At 34.0% G+C, this 23,290-nt stretch overlaps 1 protein-coding gene across 6 annotated transcripts in view; it reads right to left on the bottom strand.

The window, feature by feature from the left end:
- Positions 1 to 23,290, bottom strand: part of Cep126 (centrosomal protein 126) — a 72,827-nt gene that overhangs the window by 27,503 nt on the left and 22,034 nt on the right. For 5 of the 6 annotated variants that reach the window (XR_013437854.1, XR_013437855.1, XM_078046915.1 and 2 more), the window contains exons 4-6: positions 18,766 to 18,877; positions 11,098 to 11,296; positions 3,032 to 5,177 (exon numbers count right to left, since the gene is read on the bottom strand). Coding sequence is in view for 4 of the 6 variants with exons in the window: in XM_078046915.1 (XP_077903041.1) it covers positions 3,032 to 5,177; positions 11,098 to 11,296; positions 18,766 to 18,877 (2,457 nt within the window). In the remaining 2 variants the exon portion in view is untranslated. Of the gene's footprint in view, positions 1 to 3,031; positions 5,178 to 11,097; positions 11,297 to 12,478; positions 12,561 to 18,765; positions 18,878 to 23,290 lie in introns of those variants that run through there. The other variant, XM_040285136.2, reaches the window with a different exon arrangement.

Genomic DNA, 23,290 nt, shown 5'->3' with positions numbered 1-23,290 from the left:
TGGTCTGGGAAAAACTAGTAGATGAATATTGGATGAGAAAGGAGAAATGGGTTTATTGGATATTTGAGGAGAACAAGGGTTTGAAATAGCTATTGTAAAAGATGGAGAGTGAATTTACCAGAGAAATAGTCAGATTAATGGGTAAAGTTGATAATTAGGGGCTGATGATCATGACTCTACAGTGTAATCAATATACTTGGTACATTGTGTACATTCTCTCTGCTACTTAGAAGCAAGCTGAAAGTAGATTAAGTTTTTTTCTTGGAAGATGGAGGGTTGCCTGACTGGTGCAAAGGAGCAAAGAGTTTAAGATATTGGCAGAATAATTATTAAAATGATGGACTATTAAATCTAAGCTAGATAAGTAGTAGAAAATAGCTGATGGAATGAAATACGAAAGCAGAGAAAATAATGAACTACAGACCTGTGAGATAAAAGAATGGTAGGAATAAGAAGAGAAAGAATAAGAGACTGTAGTCATAGTAGATAATGTGATCGAGTTTCTGATTATAGAAGTAGAGAAGTTATAGATCATGGTAAGGGCCAAGATATCAAAAAAAGGAGGAGAATTTATGGATGTTGGCAAGGTTCAGGATAGGGCAAGGGGAATGCATAGTTGAGGCAGAATGTTATAGAATATCATTTTTTTTAAAGAGAGAGAGAGAGAGAGATAGAAAGAGAGAGAGAGAGAGAGAGAGAGAGAAAGAGAGAGAGAGAGAAAGAGAGAGAGAGAATTTTTAATATTTATTTTTTAGTTTTCGGCAGACACAACATCTTTGTTTGTATGTGGTGCTGAGGATCAAACCCAGGCTGCACGCACGCCAGGTGAGCTAGCTACTGCTTGAGCCACATCCCCAGCCCCTATAGATTGTCATTAGTAATAAAAAAGGATTGAGGAAGGTCAACATGTTAAGATTGTTCATCCATGTTTATGTTGAATTATCTAGTACGATGGCAAAAACTGCAATAGAAAGGAAAACTGTGAACCATATGACATGGTTATCTTTAGGGAGGAAATTACTTGAGACATTGGAGGTGATTATAGCTGAATGTCTTGGACCTCATGGGGATAGTTTTTTTCCTAGAGGACTCTGGAAGATTTAATAAAGAGCAAGATATCCTCCATAATTGTCAACTCTAGGCACATAAGAATGTGAAAACAGAAATGACCTGGCAAATAGGAGTGGGAAAATGAAAATGAATAAATTCTCACTGAACTATAATTTGTTATTACCATAGAAGTAACTTAAAATGTTAGACATTTAGTTTTGAAAAAAATCTTGAATGACTGCTAAGTATTTGGTTTTGTTAGAATTTTTAGATTTTCTAATTACTGTAGTAAGAGGTATAGATATATACAACAGTTTGAATATTTTTACATCTATCAAAATGTGGCTAAAATTCTTTATGTTTCCAGTGTTTCTTATATTCCTGAGAGAAGTACCTCCTTTCATTAAATTTCAGGAAAATAGTAGTTTCTCCAGTTGAAAATACATATCCCATTCTTTTATCAGAGAATGAGGATTCTAGTAGGCTACCCTTTATTATATAAGCTATTTGGGAAACTCAGTTTCCAATTATTTTTTCTGATAGCTCAGAATCTGATACATGATATATGTTTAGTAACTATATTTATTGTATAGTTTTAGTAGAAAAAAGCATAGGTTTTAGAGGATTAAAATGCCAATTCTGTTATTTATTAGTTCTTGCCATAGGGCATTTCTGTTTCCTTCTTTGTAAAATGGGATTTTTAAAAATGTTTATTTTTCAGGGTTACTATAAAGTTTAGTAAGATAAAAAATTTAAAGCCCTTAATCCTGTAATTAAAAGAAAATAGAAATTAGAAATAGATAAACATCATTATTTATTTATTTATTATTTATTATTATTACATAATCTGTATGAGACTTTTATTTTTGAAGTATTAAAGTTATATTGTGAAATAACTGGGTAAAAAAAGAAACTCTAATGAGAGAAAAAAATTTTAAATTTAGATCTTTGTAGACAAGCACTGAAGACTTTTATATTGCAGTCTTTGCATTTAATTTTCTATCTGGCAATGTGTTTGTGCCTGCCCAATTCACAGAAAAGTTGGGGAGCCTATGAATTGTCAGGCACTGTTAGGGCCTGGAGACACAGTGATGAAATACCTAAAAGTTTATGGTCTAATTGAAGAAGACTTTGAATATTAAATTTTAAATTAAGTCTCTCTTTAATTATAATATTTATTTATACCTTTGGAAAAAGAAGTGTTGCTTTTTTGGATTATTTTCTGGATTTCTCCCCCCCCCCAGTCCTATTTCTCCATGAGCAACCAGTTCCTACTAGCAGGAAATATGGGCTCTTAGTTCAATCCCTCAGAAGAGGAAAAGTAGCTCATGAGGAGTCAACCAGTTGCTATGGGCAATGACAGTCTATACAGAAGTAATTTTTTTAAAAAAAACTTAAGGCAATGGTATCATTCTTTTCCTTCTGTGAAAGTCAATATTTGTAGCAGATAAATGCAGAGCTATCACACTTTTGAAAAGAAATGGTAGGATTTGGTACATATTATTAACATATAGCAGTTCAATTTAATAGTTTTAAAGAAAAATAAAGGATTTTGTTATAATTACATTTTCTCAACTATTTATAATAATTTAAACAATTATATTCACTGTGCTTAACTTGACAGAAAATATGACTTCAATATTAATGACAGAATAATGTGGGAAAAGAATCAGATCCTATTTCTTATCTACTCTCTTTTAAATTAACAAGAGAAATCATGAAAAACATAAAACACTGGCAATACTTTCTAAGTTTACTTGAGCGTAGGTTGGGTCACTCAAAAGCTTCAGCTACTAGATCAAGTTAAAATATAAAGTAAGGTAAGTTATTTCTATAAGGCTAATTTATAATTGAATATCAACATTTAATCATAATGAAATGTACATTGTAGTGTATATTGCTATGTCTCAATAAGGAAAATTTCATATGAATTTAAAAAGTCATACATTTTATGTATAAAAAGATATGAATTTATTCTTACCAGTGGCCCTCTCATTTTGGCTCAGAATGTTATTCCCTCTTTTCCAAAAGGGAGCCGATTCTTCTTCAGTAGTTCTAAGAGTCACAGACTGAGGGCTTTCTTCACAAACAGGACTTCTTTGGGTGCAATATAATGTCCCATCTTGCTGTGTAACCATTTGAGTATCATTTGAATGATTTGTTTTTGCTAAAGTTTGGCACTCAGAAGAATAATAAGATGGTAAAGATGTAATCACAGTGACCAGGTCAGAACGAGGATCTGAGAGTAGAGGACTACTTTCTTGATTCCACTGATTTAAATTGTGTTCTGTTGGAAGCATGCATTTTGAATTAAAACAGTTATACGTAATAATGTTTTGAGAATTTTCAGTTATGATTGATTGACACTCAGATACATGTATATTTTTACCACTTCTAATATTTGATGTAGGTTTAGGAGGAGGATGAGGTATAATGAATTTACCCTGAGTTTGTAGAAATGTGTTGGCTTTACCTGCAGACCGTGGTTGAATGACAGTGCCTTTTCTGTTGGTATACATAAAGCTGGATTGGACTTTTGCAGATCCTGTTCTTCTGATTACTTTTGCTCCACTTCTATGTGGATTACCTTTCGGTGTTCTAGAATTACCATTACGCATAGTGATTTTATTTTCCTCTTTTTTGGAGGCCAGCCAGGCTTGTTTAGTAAAGTTATAACTTGAAGGTATAAAGCAGTTTAAAGGTGCATGGTCTGTTCCAGGACCTCCTAAAGCAGTGACATTTTCAGAGAGAGAGTCATCCTTGGACTTCTTTCTATTAGAATTTACAGCACAAGCAGGAACACTAGTTAAACTATTGCCAGCACCACTTTTAATGTGGAGTTCTTGAGACCATGGTTGAGTCATTCTTGTTCTATTCTTTAGTGAATGACTGTCTTCAGTGTTGTTTTCTACGTCACCAGTTTCATCAAACCACCTCAATTTTTTGGTAATCTTTGGGATTTCTGCACTTTTTTCCTTTGTTAATTCAATACTATCTCTAATAGCTGCTGCTTTTTGATTTCTGAACTTAAAGCCTTGATTTATAATTAGTGCCTTAAAATAATCATGTTCGTATTTAGATTCCTTCTTTAAAATACTTTTAAGAAACCTCACACCATTTCGCTCATGAATGTTGTATTTTATTTTCTTATGCTCATCAAATAAATCATAACTAGGAGCTACATTAGACAATGATGTTGATGATTCATACAGTTTTTGTTTTTTATCTTTTGAATCAGAATTTTGAGGTAAATAGGTGGCTTGAACATTGTCTGAAAATAAAGGAAACTCTTTTTTGTTAAAATTGAAATATTTTATCCTTTCATCTTTAACATCTTTTAATTCTTCTAACTTATCTGAACACTGCACTGGGTCAATTTCTTTTATGTGAATATTGTTCTTTGCTAAAGGCCTAGCTGATTGTGTATTAGATGGCAAGACTAAAGGTGTTGCTGTTGGCATGAATGAAGCAGGAATTGAAGTACCTCTATTTTCTTGAGTTAATTTAGAGTATGTTTCTTGGTTGGAAAATGTAGCCACTTCCTGGTTTAGAAAATCTGGAGCTGTCCAGGCTTTGCTGAATTTAAATGTTGGACTCTTAGTAACCAATGGCCTCTCCGTTTTAAGTGCTGCCAAAGTAGAGTCACTTGTCCTCATAGTGCTGGCTTCAGAGGTTTCTTCACTTTTTTTATCTAGTTCAACTATGGGTGGACTATATAAAAAGGCTACTGAATTATTATTAGCAGTACTTGTAACTCTTTGCACAGTTCTATTCAAAGTGGATGGATTTTGTTCTTTATTATTAAAAGCTTCCCACACAGGTAGAACATTAGATTTACTTAACATATCTGAGAAACATGTGACAGATTGAGTCTTTTGAGCATCTAAATTCGTAAGCCAATTATTGATATGCTGAGTTTTAGAGACCAACAGTTTATCTTCATCAAAGCAGTTTATATTAGTTGATTGAAGATTTGCTAGTTTGAGGGAAACAGAATTCTGCTGGATTGATGTAGAAGGCTCCTTATTAAGTGTCAAGTATACTTCTTCATGCTGCCCAGTCTCAAGACTGTCTATACTTGAGAGTGTTTCAGAATTGGTTATACGATTAACTTCATCACAAAAGTTCTGAGAATAAAAAAAAAAAAGAAAAGAAAAAAAGAAAATTTTAAATTGTGAAGGTAATGTCTCGCACCATTATTACTGAGTCCAGTTTTCACTGGCATGTAAAATAGAGGACAATTTAAACAGACCAATATCAAGTGAGGAAATAGAAGAAGCCATCAAAAGCTTACCAACCAAGAAAAGCCCAGGACCAGATGGATACATAGTGGAGTTCTAAAAGAACTTTAAAGAAGAACTAATACCAATAATCTTCAATTTATTTCAGGAAACCGAAAAAGAGGCAGTAATTCCAAACTCATTCCATGAGGCCAATATCACCCTAATCCCAAAACCAGGCAAAGACACATCAAAGAAAGAAAATTTCAGACCAATATTTCTAATGAACATAGATGCAAAAATTCTCAATAAAATTCTGGCAAATTGAGCACAAAAATATATCAAAAAGATTGTGCATCATGATCAAGTGGGATTCATCCCAGGGATGCAAGGTTGGTTCAACATACGGAAATCCATAAATGTAATTCATCACATCAATAGACTTAAAGATAAGAATCATATGATCATCTCAATAGACACAGAAAAAGCATTTGACAAAAATACAGCACCTCTTTATGTTCAAAACACTAGAAAAACTAGGGATAACAGGAACATATCTCAACATTGTAAAGGCTATCTATGCATCGGTCAACATCATTCTAAACAAAGAAAAATTGAAGGCATTCCCTCTAAAAACTGGAACAAGACAGGGATGCCCTCTTTCACCACTTCTATTCAACATAGTTCTTGAAACACTGGACAGAGCAATTAGACAAAATAAATCAAAGGGATATGTATAGGAAAAGAAGAATTTAAATTAGCACTATTTGCTGATGATATGATTCTATACCTAGAAGGCCCAAAAAACCTCCACCAGAAAACTTCTAAAACTAGTAAATGAATTCAGCAAAGTAGCAGGATATAAAATCAACACCCATAAATCAAAGGCATTTCTGTATATCAGTGACAAAGCCTCTGAGAAGAAAATGAGGAAAAATTACCCCATTCACAATAACCTCAAAAAAAAAAGATATTTGGGAATCAATGAAAGAAGTGAAAGATCTCTATAATGAAAACTACAAAACCCTAAAGACAGAAATCAAAGTATGTCTATAAAAAATATAAGGGTATAAGCAATCTATATTTCTGAAGTAGTCCTCAATGTAAAACAATAGGAAGATAACAAAGATTTATAATCTGATTGCCTTAATTTCAAACTCCTAAGGTAATTATTTAATTACTCCAATCACAATTATAGTTTCAAAGGTCTCATAAGGGAAGTGAAATCCTACAAAACAGTTATTTACAAATTGCATTCTTTTTCTGAAACCCTTACTGGACTTGAATGAGGCTTCTAGTAGCTCTGTGACCTTAATATGAACTTCCTGTTGGCAGGGGATACATGCTTTTTATAAAAGTTAATCTTATGGTCTATAGTAAAGTTTTTAACTCTGGCTGCATCTTAGAAGTCACATAAGGAATTGTCTATTCAGGTTCTTGGCCCATTTATTGATTGGGTTATTTGTTTTTTTGGTGCTTAGCTTTTTGAGTTCTTTATATACCCTAGAGATTAGTGCTCTATCTGATGTGTGAGGGGTAAAGATTTGCTCCCAATATGTAGCTCTCTACTGACCTCACAGATTGTTTCTTTTGGTGAGAAGAAACTTTTTAGTTTGAGTCCATCCCATTTATTGATTCTTGATTTAATTCTTGTGCCAAATGAGTCTTATTAAGGAAGTTTGGGCCTAATCCCACATGACGGAGATTAGGGCTTCTTTTTCTTCTATTAGATGCAGGGTCTCTGGTTTTATTCCTAAGTCCTTGATCCATTTTGAGTTGAGTTTGGTGCATGGTGAGAGATAGGGGTCTCATTTCATTTTGTTGCATATGGATTTCCAGTTTTCCCAGCACCATTTATTGAAGATGCTTTATTTTCTCTAGTGCATGTTTTTGGCACCTTTGTCTAATATGAGTTAATTATAATTTTGTGGGTTAGTCTCTGTGTCCTCTATATATCAATCAAGAAATATATGAAAAAATGTTTATCATCACTAGCAATTAGAGAAATGCAAATCAAAACTAGTCTAAGATTTCATCTCACTCCAGTCAGAATGGAAGCTATTATGAATACAAACAACAATAAGTGTTGGAGAGGATACACAGCTGGTGGGGCTGCAAATTGGTGCAGCCAATATGGAAAGCAGTATGGAAATTCCTTGGAAATGTGGGAATGGAGCCACCATTTGACCCAGCTATCCCTTCTCCTTGGTCTATACCCAAAACAGCATACTACTGGGACACAGCCACATCAATGTTTATAGCAGCACAATTCACAATAGCTGAACTGTGGAACCAACCTAGATACTCTTCAATAGATGAATGGATAAAAAAATGTGGCGTATATACAATGGAATATTACTCAGCAATAAAAGAGAATAAAATCATGGCATTTGCAGGTAAATGGATGGAGTTAGAGAAGATAATGCTAAGTGAAGTTAGCCAATCCCAAAAAAACAAATGCTGAATGTTTTCTCTGATATAAGGAGGCTGATTCATAGTGGGGTAGGGAGGGGGAGCATTGGAGGAATAGACAAATGCTAGATAGGTCAGAGGGGTGGGAGGGGAAGGGAGGGAGTATAGGGTTAGAAATGATGGTGGAATATGATGAACATTATTATCCAAAGTACATGTAGAAAGACACAAATTGGTTGAATATACTTTGTATACAACCAGAAACATGAAAAATTGTGCTCTTTGTGTAATAAGAATTGTAATGCATTCTGCTGTCATATATAAATAAAAAAATAAAAAAAGTTCCATCTTGGTAAAAAATTCTATTCCTGGGTCCTGTTAATTTAATATATGTATGGGGGTACTGAGGTTGTGGCTCAGTGGTAGAGCACTTGCCTAGCATATGTGAGGCACTGGGTTAAATTCTCAGCATCACATATAAATAAAGGTCCATTGACAACTAAAAAAAATTTAAAAAAATACTTGTATGGGTTCATCCATTGGTATTATTCTTATTTTAAAATTTCTTAGGTAATTATAATATGGGTTTAGGGTCATGAACTATTGACTTTGTAAAATGATTCCTTTTTGGAGATGTAGGACAATAATTTTCATAAATTCCAGCTATTTCACTAAAATTTCACTAAAATTTCCATGGAATTTATCAATCTTTACTTAAAATTTTATGATTACTTAATAATATGTTAAATGTTTAAAAGTATATCTGATTTTTCACATATATCCAGAATGCATTAATCTATATTGGATATATAGCAATAAATTTTAAGATGCTAAGTTATAAATCTAGTAAAAAAAACTGAATGAATTAAAAAGTAGTGTATCTTAAGATTACAAATTTCATAAAATTTAGATATTCTGCTATGAAACAAAAATAATTTTTTGTAGCCCAGAAAGTAAGCCAAGAAATCAAGGAAATAAATTATAGGATAAAATATTTTAGTTTATATAGTTAATTCTTTTTGATATATTAGTGTGAAATAGGTTTTAAATATTATTCATAAAAGTTTTATATTACTAGTGTTTATCCCTTGTACATAATATGTTTGGCATACTTTGTGTACTGATAGTCACTTAACCAAATCAGAAGAATAAAACAAAGGACAGCTACTTCACTGTTTGGTTTTGGGATTAAATTATTTTAATTGATAACAGTAAGGAAACTAAGGTTGGATGGCTTCCAGAGACACTGAATCCAGTGAGATACAGAAGTCTGGATTAGAAGGTAGAAGGTAGATGGAACTGTGCTATCTAGGCCTCTAAGATTTCTGTTTGCATTAAGTCTGTGATATTCTTATCTCCAAAAGCACCTCTAAAGGTGTCTGGCAAATTTCTTTTGTTTTTGTTTCTTTTTGGTATCAGGGATTGAACCCAAGGGCACTTTACCATTGAGCCACATGGCCAGCCTCTTTTTTATATTTTGAGACAGGGTCTTGCTGAGTTGCTTAGGGCCTCCCTAATTTGCTGAGGCTGGCTTTGAACTCAAATCCTCTTGCCTCAGCCTATGGAGCTGCTGGGATTACAAGCATGCACCCTGAGGTGTCTGGAAAATTTACGATTTCATAAACTGTACATTTTTCCCTACCATTGAAAAATGAAACATTTTTATCAGCTTTTCAAGTTTTGTTCATAAGTTATACTAATTGTCCTCTTGTCTTTGTTCTCCTGCATGTAAACATATCTATTTTTCCTCTAGGTTAATTTGATTTTGATGTGCCTTTGTTTGGTGTGTATATGTGTTTGAGTGTGTATATGTGTGTGTGTATGTAGACTTCTGTAGAGTTTGTTGAGTTCCTTGAATCTGTGGGTTTATAATTTCATCAAATTTGAAATTCCTCATTGTGGAATCTTAATTATTGTTTTTTCTGTTGAATGTTGTTTTACAAGCCACTAATGCTATTAATTTTTTCTAATCTTTTTTCTCCCAATGCTTCAGTTTGGATAATTTCTATTGATTGCTATGTCTTCAAGTCTGAGGATTTTTTTTTCTGTAATAACTGAATTGTTAAGTGAAATTTTCAATTCAGATATATTTGATTCTTTAAAAATATATTTCTTCATTACATTTATTGTATTTTAATTCTTTGAATATATTTATAAAATGATTTTGTTTATTAATTCCATTATCTCTGCCATTTCTGTGCCTGATTATATTCACTAACTTTCTTCTAGGTTATGTGTCATATTTACCTGCTTCTTCACATGTCTAGTAAATTCTGATTGAATTGACATTATGAGCATTATGCTATTGCATGTATACATTTTAAAGTCTTTAAGAGTGACAGGAAGTTGGGTTACTTGTTGATTTTTTTGAGGTTTATTTAGATTATCTAGGTTAAAAGCCCATATCATCATAAAGTTTAGCTAATTCTTTTTCTAAAGATATTATCCTGTACTGCCTGTTATCCAGTATATAAAAACAGTTGTTTCATATATTTTATTCATAATTATGATTGTTTATAGCAAGAAGGCATATTATCATCACCAGCAGAAATCTCCTGTTTTGTTTTCTTAGCCTTGACCACAATTGATTAATTGTTGGGTAAATCAGACCAATTTAATCTTGATATTAATCTATTAAGATTCTCATAAATGTGTGTAATTCTTCATGAAAGATAAAGTACATGGGGTTGGGAATGTAGCTCAGAGGTAGAGCACATGTCCTGTATGCATGAGACCTTCAGTTCAATCCCCAGTGCCACAAAAGTCAATAAAAAATAAAGTGCAGGAACATTTTGTAAAAATTAGATGCAATCTACATTAATTTATAAAATATGTAACCAAGTAAATTTCTTACTAGGGGTTAGACTAGAAACATCATTTCTAGATAATTCTGCCATATTTCACATAATCTTGAAAAATAGTGATCCATTATACTTTCAAATAGCTTGCTTGCTTGTATGTATGTATGTATGTATTTATTTATTTATACGTGCTGGGAATGGAACTTGGGACACTCTACCACTGCGATACATCCCCAGCACTTTTTATTTTTATTTTGAGATAGATTTTGCTAAATTGCCCAGGATGGCCTTGAACTTCAGATCCTCCTGCCTTAGCCTCCCAAGTCTCTGAGATTATTAAGACATGCCACTGTGCCTGACCTATAAAGCATGTCTTTTGAAATAGGAGATGGTAAAAGAGAAAAGAAGTGGCAGAGAGAAAAATGAGGAAGAGGTGAGGAAAAATTTAAAAAGCCTTTTCTTCTAGCATCTGTGATGCATTCTTGCCGATTTATCCACACTTTCTTTTATGGCCTACTCTTAGCTAGTGGCATACATTTCTTTAGTGGAGAAATGAAAAGTAGGATCAAAATATTACTAGAAATTAGGATATTAATAACATTATAGTTTCATACTTGCAAACTGCTTAAATGCTGATCTTCCAGGAGTTTCTGAGTTTCCTCCAGTTTAAGCTGGAACACATTTTTGTTAGCAGCTACGTTTGCCATGCTGTTTTCCTTCATTTCTTTATCACAACTGATTTTGGATAAGAGATGTTTCTGATTCTTATGGTCATTTTTTGACAATGTTGAAGGCAAGGAAGAATCTATAGCTCTGTGAACCAGACATAAAAAAAAAAACATTGAGTACACTTGAATAAAATTAACTTATTTCTATAAGTATATAAAATATACATTTGTATAATATGTGTGTATGTGTCCAGATAATCACATATAAGGATATTGGAGAAGTATATAGATATATTAGAATGGGAATTTAAAGCAGTCAATAGTAAAATAAAAATGATTATGAGACTATAGTGCTGATTAAACAACTCTTTCATGTAGGAATGCCCAATTACCCATGACTTTATTATATCCCATTCTGACAGGGGTAAAAGTAATTCCTGGAAATGTGTAGAGTTAGTTCTCAGTTCCTTTAAGAGCATTCCTATATGGATAACAATATTCTGCATTACCATTTGTTCTGAGTTGATGTCATGGCTAATAGGTATTTCTATAACCCTAAGAGAGTTGGTTGAAGATTTAAGCAGATGGAAACTAGGAAAACTGCTTGTCAGGGTAGGCAGGAATTTCCTCTCTACTTTATTAGGTTTGGGAGTGTGGCTCTTAAGGAAGAGTGTACACATTTTTTTTTCAGTTTGTTTCAGGAATATAAGCATGTTTTTCATGCTACAGAAAGAGTATCTTTAATATAGAGTCTACTTTTAGTATGCCAAAGTGCTACCCCAAAATTATTAATGCATGACATCTTCTATTAGAATTTTGTATCATCTGGAAATGGATAGCATGTTACATTTCAGCATGCATACTGAAGTGAAAAGCAAAGAACTGAGGAAGATTTGTGGGGAAGGACTGGTGGGGATGAGGATGTCAAATAGATGACTGACTGCCTGCTGTAGGGTAATGTGAATTCCAAGGGTATTTATTCCAATTCAGTTAAATTATTCTCAACTAAATGAGTATAAAAATGTTTTGAAAAGTGCCATGGCCACATGTGGCATATACCTATCTCCAATACCCATACATATCTTATTTGGACAGACTGGAATAATCAAGATCAATGATCATTGAATTCCTAATTATCCCTTTATTATCATAGAGAGATCAGAGAGAGCAAGAAAGTATTTAACACAAGTTCCTGAACTTTGAGGGTATGTATCTGCCTCTTCCTTTTACACTTTCCTGTGCTTATATAATCTTTCCCCTTTGGTCACCCTTCCCAAACAGAATAAAGCTAAATCTACAAAGGATCTAATAAACTCAATTGATTTACCTTTAAAGTTGTCGTCTCTCAACTTTTTCTTCTCTATTCCTTTCTTCTCTACTCCACTTTCTTCTCTTCTCTTCTCTACTTTCTTCCCCCAGGGAGGAGGATTGAAGGGATGGATAGGAATAAAAGGAGATGGGGAGGTAGAAATAGAGGAAGAGTGAAGCATGGGGGGAAAGGAAGAAGAGATCATAAAGGAAGAAGAAACAGGAGAAACTGGAGAGGGAAAAGCTAAATAAGTTGGAGGCAAACAAGGAGAAGGAGATGGATGCAAAGGAGAGGGCAAAAGAGGAATAGGTGAAGGAGGTAAGGATGGAGAAGTAGACGAGGAAGGTGAAGGAGGGGACAGAATAGATGAAGAGGAAGAAAACACTGAAGAAGAGGATGTGGAAGTAGAAGGAGATGGAGGCAAAGAAGAGGATGAAGAATGACAGGGAGGTGTGTGGGAGACAACTGAGGAAGGTGGATGGTCTACAAAGGCCTGGGGCTGATTTGACAACGTGGCTTGTGGAACAGATTGCTGAACTGACTGCAAAGGATCCAATCTAGCAGGATATTCAGGAAATGGAGTGATACGAGAAAGAGGGGGGACTTGTTGATGAGGGGGATGACTGGATAAACAGGAAGGCTTCAAAACTGGAAGAACTTCCAAAGGGGCTGGGGAAACAACCAATCGAGCTGGAAGGGAACGACGAATAAGTGCAGGCATTAGAGTAGCAGGGGTAGAATGCTGTGGTGGGAGGAAATGTTTAGATCTGGAAGTTCTGTAAAATAACTTGTTCTGTGAGTCAGGATCTGAAATGATTGGAGAACTTCGGGATGGGTGAGGTAGATGGTCAGGTGGACCACATGGAATGGGGGTTGGTAAATGAGGGAAACTGCTAGAAAAGCTGGAAGTAACAGGAGCTGGAGGGCAAGGAAGATATTTGATTGGGTAAGACAATGGGGCTGGTATAAAGGTCTTTGGGAGAGTAGAGGGGACAGATGGCAGGGTATGGGACTGGGAGGTGGAAGAAACAGTTGGGTAACTAGGAAGAATTAGGGAATGGTGGGATAGTAATGGAGCCCGTGAAGTAGAAAGCTGATCAGATAAGTAGGGATCAGGTGTGGAGACAGCTGGATAGGCAGGAATGGATCTGCACAGGTGGAAAAGCATTTGGACAGGCAGGTATAAAGAGCCTTATTAAGATTTTTTTTTTTTAAATTGGGCTGCCTCTAGGCTTTTTGATTCATGTCACTTTTTTGTCCTTTGGGTCCATGCATGATCTTCCATTGATCAACCAGGGTCTTCTCACAATTGACTGAGAAATGTACATAGCTTATTCAGGTTCCCCTTCTTACTCCTTGCCCCTATTTTCAGAAGTCTGTTAGTCATTCAGATACATGAATAGGGGCTGAAAGAAGCACTGATAAAAAGGGCAAATAGAAGTCAAATAGACAACTGCTCAGCTCTGGCCAAACTTCTCAGGGTAGCATGTGGTTTAGAATCAGCTGTCTCACTATGAATACATGGATATTGGAGATAGATATTTAACAACAATATTATTTTATTCAAGAATATTCAATATGGCAAAGAATATGTCCTCTTTTACCCTACACCTGCCAGAAGGGTCAAGTCAATGAGCTTTGTGATAAAGAGATGGTTGTGATCAAAGTCTGATTACTTCTCTACTACTAACATTTTCTACATAAGAATAATCCTTTATGTGTACTGAAATATTTATGCTTCTTTGGAAACTATTTTCTTGGCTTTATTTTATTCTTTAAGATATTTTAGGTTTATATTATACTGAAAATGTATTTTTAATGTCATAATATTTGTAGCTTAATTATATTTATTTGCTTCAAATATTTTCATTAACCTCACACCTGATCCTTAATATTCTGATATCTCATATTTATATAGCATTTAGTTTAGGAAGCACTTTCATATATATTATTTAGTACTATTAGTTATATGTGGAAAGAAGTCAGACTTCTTAATAAGTAAACCATAGAGTCCTCTCTAAGGATTATATACATTTGTTATTTTCTAAATACATAACATTTATGTGATATGTGTGTATATATATGTGTGTGTGTGTGTGTGTGTGTGTGTATAAACACACAGATATATACATACCATGAAGTCAGAATCATAATAATATGTTACAATAACACGAAAACTAAGCATTCTAATATAGACTGAAGATCATTTTTCATAAAACAAAGATGTGTGATATTTACTTATCTTAGCACAAATTTGCTGTAATAACTATGAGTTTGCTTCAGAGCAATCAAAGTTATTCTGACAGTTTAACTTTTCCATGACTTCAGATTGTTGAATAAGAAAAAATATCTATGCTTTCATTTATTGTGCAAAAGAGGTGTTTTTAAAATTGAAAACATCTAATTAACATCAAGGACAACTGCTATACAGAAATAAAAACTTGAAAGTGAAGAATCCATGTATAAAAAATGCATAGTTCTTCCATATTAAATGGCTTAGATATTTTTTAAAGGAAAGTAATTTTCTGTCATCTTTTTTCAGATGTGACTTTCCTTAGAGAACTCTAATTGTTTTCAATGCTTCAACTTCCATTTGTTTCTTATCACATTGCTAACTGATTCCACTTTGCCATTTCAGTGCATTGCTTTGTTTGTGATTAACTAATTGACCAAATAATTGTAAAAATAGACACTTGACCGTTAACTTCAATGACTTTAATCTCCTTGGTTTCTATTCATCATGTTTTCCTACTTCTCAGATTGTTCTTTCTCAGGATTTTTCTTGAGTTCCTCTTGGCTTGTCCTTTACATGCTGGAATTTTTGAGAGTTATGTGACCCTCTTCCTTTTTTAATCTATCAGTACTCTCTTTGTAACCTTATTTATACTATCTGTAATCTTATCTGTATCTGTAACTGTGGATGAGTAAAGGACTAACAAAATCCCATCTCCTTCTCTATGGACCAATTCAATATTGGTTTACTTTCTAAGTCTGTATCCAGGTTTTTGGTCCACCCACTGTGATCTCACTTTCTTACAGAGGAGCTGTAATTTGTGGAAGCTAGAGACATGGCAAAGACTATATGCTTTGGGGCCTGCTCTGAGGATTCTTTTCATTGAAGAATGTTGTCTTTTTTGCAGTGTTTTCTGTTCTCTAGTTGAAGCCAAACATGGTCTACTGTATTTATGGGAGTTTGCTTATTTAGCTCAACTCAAGCCACCACTGGTAGATATTGAGCCATGTATCTTTTATTTATCCATTTATTGATGACTGTCATATCTATTCTCATAGCCCAGATTTCTTACCGTGAGAAATGGTCTCCTGAATATCCCACATCTCAAGCTCACAACTTACCATCCTCCTTTCATTTATTTCCTCTCCTAAAACTATTTATTTCTCCTTCAGAATCATTAAAACATTTATTTTTAAATTGTGGCAAGAACTTATAACATGAGAGAATCCTGTTATCCTCATAGTCCTTATTTTGATAAATGATTTCACCATCCATTCCCTAATTCCAATCCCTGGAGTCATCCTTGATTCTTCCCTATTACCTTCCAGCTATCTCCTAAATGCTTTTAAGAATTCATCATATATTTTGCCAGATTTTCCCACTGTAAGTATTACCCCATTCTTTGCATTCTGGCAATATTTATAAAATATATAAAATGCTGTATGCTTGTTTCAAATCTTTTGGCAGCTGTTTGTAGAACACATTCCTCAACAAGGCTCTTCAATGTTTAATTCATGTCTCCTTTTCTAATCCATTTGCCTATAACTCTTGCCACTGTACTCACTAGCAAATTGAACTACATGAAGACTCATTAACATAATATGACCTTTTATACCTTTACACTCAATAATTATTCCTTGTATCTGAAGTTTCCTCCCAGTTTTTGTCTCTGATGAGTACCCTTTTTAGCTATTAAATGCCAGGCAAAGTTTATACCCTCTCTGTTATTTATGGAATACATTCCATATGAGTAGCATTAAACTAAGTGCTAGAGGGAATAATTCCATGTAAAAAATTTAACTATTGTTCCTAATATTACAGTCTAGATGAGGAAACAAAATTACACATACAAATTACACAACTTTTCAGGGAGTGGGAGAAGGGGAGGGAGGTAGGAAGTGTTGGAGAGTGATATTGGCCAAATTATATTGTTATATTGTGTGCACGTATGAATATTTAACAATAAATCCCATCATATGTACAACTATAATGCGCCAATAAAAATATGGAAAGAAAAAACCCAAAATGTTTTTTCAAATCTATTAACTTTTCATAACTTTCAAATCTATTTCTATAGCCTTGCCCTTTTACCTCATCTTTGACTTTTTTTTGTTTTTTGTTTTTTTTGGTTCCAGGGATTGAATTCAGGGGCACTCAACCACTAAGCCACATCCCCAGCTCAATTTTGTATTTTTATTAGAGACAGGGTCTCACTGAATTGCTTAGCACCTTGCTGTTGCTGAGGTTGGCTTTGAACTAGTGATCCTCCTGTCTCAGCCTCCCAAATCCCTGGGATTACAGGCATGCACCCCCGCGTCTGGCCTCTTTGGCCAGTTTTAAAAAACACATTCCCACTCAGATACCTATCCTCTCAATTTAAAGACTCAGATGAAACTGTTTAAAAAATCAACAAATTCTCTTAATAAGATTCGAGATTTCAGTCTCTTTCTTGTATGTGTATTTGTGTTTTTTTTCTCATTCTCTTTAACCTATCATATAACAACCTTATAATCTTTTCATGAAATATCTTTTTCTTGTGCCTTTCTTACTTCACCACTACCCTTGTAACATAAATCCTTTTAAACTCATGAATAGACACCTTCCTCCTACTATTTTCTCTAAACTCTAATTTTTATATTTCTAATTGGTCAATATCCTTAAATTCTTATTTCTTTATGTCACTTCTCTTTCTCTGCATTGTGAAAATGCATTATTTTTATTCTTCTCTTTCATCCTCACCACTCAAACCTATTTCTTCTTTTTATTTCTTCTTCTTCTTCTTAGTGCTGGCACTCAAACCGAGGGATTTGTGCATGATGGGCAAGTGTTCTGTCGCTGAGTGACAACTCCAGCCTTATCTTTTCATTCTTATCAGATATATCCTTTATACATATATGTCCTTTATTCTATATACAAAACAGTGCTGTTTTAGACTAGGCAACAATGATTTATCTATTGGGTTATCTGAACAATTTTCTCCCTGGTCTCCTCCAAATTTAGCTAATTTATTCTCCATCATTTACATCATTTATCTTTCTAAAAGAATAAAGAGGATGTTATCCTTCCTTGCTTAAAAACCTCCACTTAGCTGGGCATGGTGGTACATGCCTGTAATCCCAGAGACGGGGGAGGCTGAGGCAGGAGGATTGTAAGTTCAAGGCTAGCCTCAGCAACTCAGTTTGGCCCTAAGAAACTTAGTGAGACCCAGTCTCAAAATGAAAAATAAAAAGGTTGGGGATGTGGCTCAGTAGTAAAGCACCCTTAGGATCTATTTCTAGTTCTCAAAACAAAAACAAAACAAAACAAACAGAAAACAACAACAAAAAAACCTCCACTGGATTTCCACTAGGATAGAGTTCCAAATCTTTAGTTGGACATAATTTTGCAATCTAATTTCAATTTTCACTTCTAGACCACCTCCTGTCCTATTAGCAACATCCTACAGTCCTTTTACTCTGAACAAGTTCTGTTTCCCTAGAGGGTTGTCTATGACTTTGATAATACTCTGACCTATACATGCCTAAAACTCAATCTATGCTTCTTTATCACACAATTTTTTTACTCATTCTTTAAGACTGATTATCAATTTTCATGTCTTTATCAGTTTGTTAGTATTTAATATATTATGCCATTCTGGAGAGGAACCAGATGCTGTAGTCTTTTCAGGATATCCAGGAAAAATTTTCAGTGAGAAAAATTTTTTCTACCATAAAGTTACTTGAGTTTTTTTTTTTACCTAATTTGTATCACAATAATTAAAAACATTTTTTATCATGAATATAAATAACCAGTATCAATATATTAAAATAATTTTGATTATTCTTACTTCAGAAATATTGTTCAACATAGGCAATATTTGTAGTACCAAAGACCTCAAGACAACAAATTAGAATTCTAACTTATTTTGGAGCAATTTTACATTCTATTCTACTTCATTTTAATTTGTGAAAATAAAATAATAACTCTAAAACAGAGGTGAGGAGTAACTGATGAAAAGGCCTAGAAATTTTAAATTATAAAGCTATACAATTATTATATACTAACAATTATACATAATAATAATGTTACTTACCTCCAGTTGATTGTTGGCCTGTGGGAAAGGGGAAGGTTTACTTCTGATTTTAAATTGGATTCCTGAATTTGCTTGAGGGCCTCTTCTAATGGAGGAACTGATTTTGGAAAAACTATGGGATGATAAAGAAAGATCAAATAGTAAAGAATCAGTCGAGCCTCAGTGGCTTTTTAAAAATATGTAAATAAATAAATAAATAAATATGTAATTGGTCAATAAAGAAAATGTTACTTTATATACGTGTAAACATATATTTGTAATAGTATAAATACTATAAATTTTGACATCTAATTAAAAAAACCCTCTTATCTTGAAATTTTCATCATTCTTAAAGTTAGGAATATTTTTCTGGGAAAAAGAAACTCAGAAATGTCCAGAGTTTAAATTCTGTTATGTAAACCTCTATATCTGATGTCATAGTCCCTTAAATTTCCAATAAAATTTACACCCATATAAATAAAGGGGGAAGTATATATTAAATTTATCGAATATTTACTGTTATAACTCTTATTTTTAAGTACTTTATAAATATAATAACTGATTTATAAATATATACTAATTTAATCCTCATTATGGTCTATAAACAGATGATATTTGAATTTTATATATGAGGGAACCAAGAGATAGAGAAGGCAAGTAGCTTGTTCAAGGTCATGCATTATTATGGACAATCATCCAGACTTCATCCACATATTGCTTTGCACAACCTTTAATCCAACCCTGCCTCCAGTATGTATTCACTACAAAGCCTTTCAAATGTGTACTTTGGTATTCAACATACTCTACTTCCCTTACTTCTCTATGAATAGTCTCTTCACTTTCTTATTCAAGATGAGACACAGATGTCTTCCCCACCCCAGCACTAAGACATAGTTGTCTTTTGAAAACATTGCTTTTCCTGTAGCTCTCTCGAGTGGAGATATTATTCTCATCATATGCTGTAATAACTTAAGGTTCGGAGGTAGGTAGGTAACTTTCTAGCTCTAACTTTCCATTGACACTGTCAAACTTCTTTAAAACACCCACATGTGAAAATATTCCACTATTATATCTATAATTTACATTAAAATGTTTAAGCAAAACCAGTATATTATTATATCAGGTTTAGTTCAAACTTGAACTCTAGAGTCAGTCCATTTCCCTAATCAATTGGTGATGATATAATATGCTAATGAAGAATGCAGTTATGGGGTGGTCTGCTAATATTCTAATCCTAAAGGACCAATGCTCTTGAAACTGCTAGTATCAAGTTTTAGAGATTATATTAGTTCATTTAGGATGTTATAACAAAAAATTTATACTGGGTAACATAGTAAACAATAGAAACATTTCTCACAATTCTGGAAGCTGTGAAGTACATGATCAAGGAGCTAATGGTGTATGGTGAGGGTTCATTTCCACATTGAGGATATCTTCTGGGCTCTGTCCTTATGTTGTGGAAGGAGCTAACTAGCTCTCTGTGGTCTCTTTTAGGAGGGCACTAATCCCAATCATGAAAGATTCATGATATAATCATATCTGAAAGGTCCCACCTCCAATACTATTGCCTCAGGGGTTAGAATTTCACCATAAGAATTTTGGAGGGGACACACACATTCACACCATACCAAATATTGACCATTTTTCAATATTCAACATAGATCATTATTGGTGAAATTAACAGCCTATTGAACAGCCTGATATTAAAAATAGAATTCTGGGCTAGAGATATAGCTCAGTTGGTAGAGTGCTTGCCTCACATGCATAAGGCCCTAGGTTTAATCCCCAGCACCACAATACATACATAAAAAATGAGATTTCTTTGTTGAAATTAGATGTATTCAAGATAAGTGGATGTTCCTAAACATATTTTAAACACCCTTTACCCTTGCATGAGCAGAGCATGAGAATCCAAGAATATCTCTATCCTTTATCCTTAGGGGTAGCATCGGAAGCTTGCTTCTATTATTTTTTTTATATTTTGCTATGAGTTTATTATGATATAACCCCATCAGAATTTGAATAGCATCTGTAATAGTCTTTTAAAATCAGTGCAGTAGTCTTTTAAACAATTGTTATTAAAAACATTATTTTAGTCAGGCACAATGGCACACACCTATAATCCCAGCAAGTTGGAACGCTGAGCAGGCAGATGGAAAGTTCAAAGCCAACTTAACTGAGACCTTGTCTCAAAATAAAATTATAAATAAGGGCTGCTGGTAGAGTCTGGGTTCAATACCTAGTACTGCAAACAAAACAAAAATCTGAGGCTTGATTCATCATCAGTATTGTGAGTAGCCATAACATAGGAAATTTTCTGATTGCTCAATGCCAGAAGTCACAGAATTCTGTCCCTCTAATGTATGCCTCTGTGGTTCTTTCATGATAGATAGAGAACCTAAAAACACAAAGATCTGGGATGTTTTTGAGATCACTAAACAAGTTGCATGAATTGTTTTGCTAACAAATGTGTAATTGTGCTAGGCTATAGTCTGAGGCTTGTCTTGATTAAAACTTCCTGTTGTCTATCAAAAAGGACTTAAAAAGTTATATATGACAAAACTTAGATCAACTCACAAGTACCCATGACTGCTTCCTGTTGCTGTTATGTGATGATCTTCCAGTTACTACCTCTCATTCACTGATGATTATCTAAGCTTATATGTTAGAGTACTTACTGGATATTAGGGTTTTATTATTTCATTGAATCTACAAGAGCTCCAATCCTTCCAATTTTTTTGCCCTACTATTTTTCTTCCAACCATTTTCTGACCTTATTGAAACCCCCAACCTATTCCCTTCTTTGCACCAAGAAGAGTAAGAGGTGAATATCAGGTGATTCTTTGGTTTAACCCTGGTAATTTGGGGATAAATCAAACTAATAAACAACTAAATAAATAGTTGTTTTTCATAACTTTGTTCTTGTGTTTTATTCATAGGATAGAATTTTCTTAAAATATCTTTTCCTGCAGGCTATTTTTAAAGTTTTAATTATGAAAAATTTCAATTATGTATATTAAAGATAAAAACATAATGCCCCTATGTCTCCATCGACCATCTTCAATAATGGTAAAATATTCACTTAATATATTGTATAGTTAATATATTCATATGGTTCAGAAATAAGATCTCGTCATATTTGTATGTACGTGTGTGTGTGTGTGTGTGTGTGTATGATATATATTTGGAAGTCTTGATCTCTAATCACTTGTATATTCCTTCACTGTTTCTAGATGCAAATAAATGGAAATTAAATTCATATTTTAATTTTTCCTTTCTTAAAGAGAAGGTGAAACATTATGTATTTTTTCTGGACTTTATTTTTATATACTTAACAACATATTCTGGAAAAAAGATACAGTTCCAGATTTATGAAGATATAAGTATCATATAATTTGAGGACCTTCATTAAGAACAAATAATGTGCTCTCTCTGCTTTGTGGTTCCATGTCCTGAGTTGCTCTCCTCCACTATACTTTCTGCCATGATGTGCTGCCTCAACTTAGGCCCAGAGCAATGGAGTTGGCTACCTGTGGACTGAGATCTCCGAAACCATGAGCCCCCAAATAAAATTTTCCTCCTCCAGTTGTTCTGGTCAGGTCTATTGATTGCAGCAGTGAAAAATCTGATTAAAATATAGAAATTGGTACCAAGAAGTAGGGTTGCTACTGTGACTAACCTGACTATGTGGTTTGTAAGCTCCTGGAGCATTTTGGAATCTGTGGGAGTAATTTTGGGAAAGTTAGTGATTGCTGGAAAAACTTTAAAATGTTATAAGTGGACCTTAATGGACAATTTTGGTGGGAGTTCAGAAGACCAGAATGCTGATAGGACTGTGGTCAATAAAGACTGGGCTCATGAGGTTTCAGAGGAGAAGGAGGACTCTATTGGAAATAGGTTCAAGGTCATTCCTGTTATATTCTGGCTAAGAAGTTGTCTGCATTTTGCCTGTGTTCTGAGACTTTCTGCAAATTTAAAGAGACTTTCACTGAATTTAAAGGTGATGGACCTTTTAATCTGGCAGAAGAAATTTTTAGGCAGCATAGCATTCAAGTAGTGGCATGGATATTGCTGGTGGCTTTTAACCAAGTTTATCATGATAACCAGTTGCAGAAAGCAGAGGTAAAAGATTTGAAAAACTTAGTTTGGCCAAGAAGATGGAAGTAAAACTGGGGCTAAGGAAGGTGTGGTTGTTAAAGACAATACAGCCACTAAAGAAACACCAAATTCTTTACCAAGAAATCACAGGAAAGATGCCTTGAAGGCATCCCATGAATTGGCAAGATAATACCCATTTTCAGGCTCAAGGTGTAAAAGTAAATATTCCTTTGAGAAGAGACCAGTGGGGCATCTTGCCTGCATAGAGGGGCCTAGGAACTTGTTTCACATGGTGCTGATTCCCAGGGCTTGCAGGATACTGGAGTTAGGGGGACATGGAGGCTTCACCAAGATTTCAAAGGAAGGCCTGGGAGGCTGGGCAAGATGCTGCAGGGTTGGAGTCCCTGTGGGCAGCCCATGAGAGGGCCATATAACAAGGTGTGTGAGA

The sequence above is a fragment of the Ictidomys tridecemlineatus genome, chromosome 4 (assembly GCF_052094955.1).
Source record: "Ictidomys tridecemlineatus isolate mIctTri1 chromosome 4, mIctTri1.hap1, whole genome shotgun sequence".
Classification (NCBI taxonomy): Eukaryota; Metazoa; Chordata; class Mammalia; order Rodentia; family Sciuridae; genus Ictidomys; species Ictidomys tridecemlineatus.
This window is presented reverse-complemented; position numbering and strand designations above follow the sequence as displayed.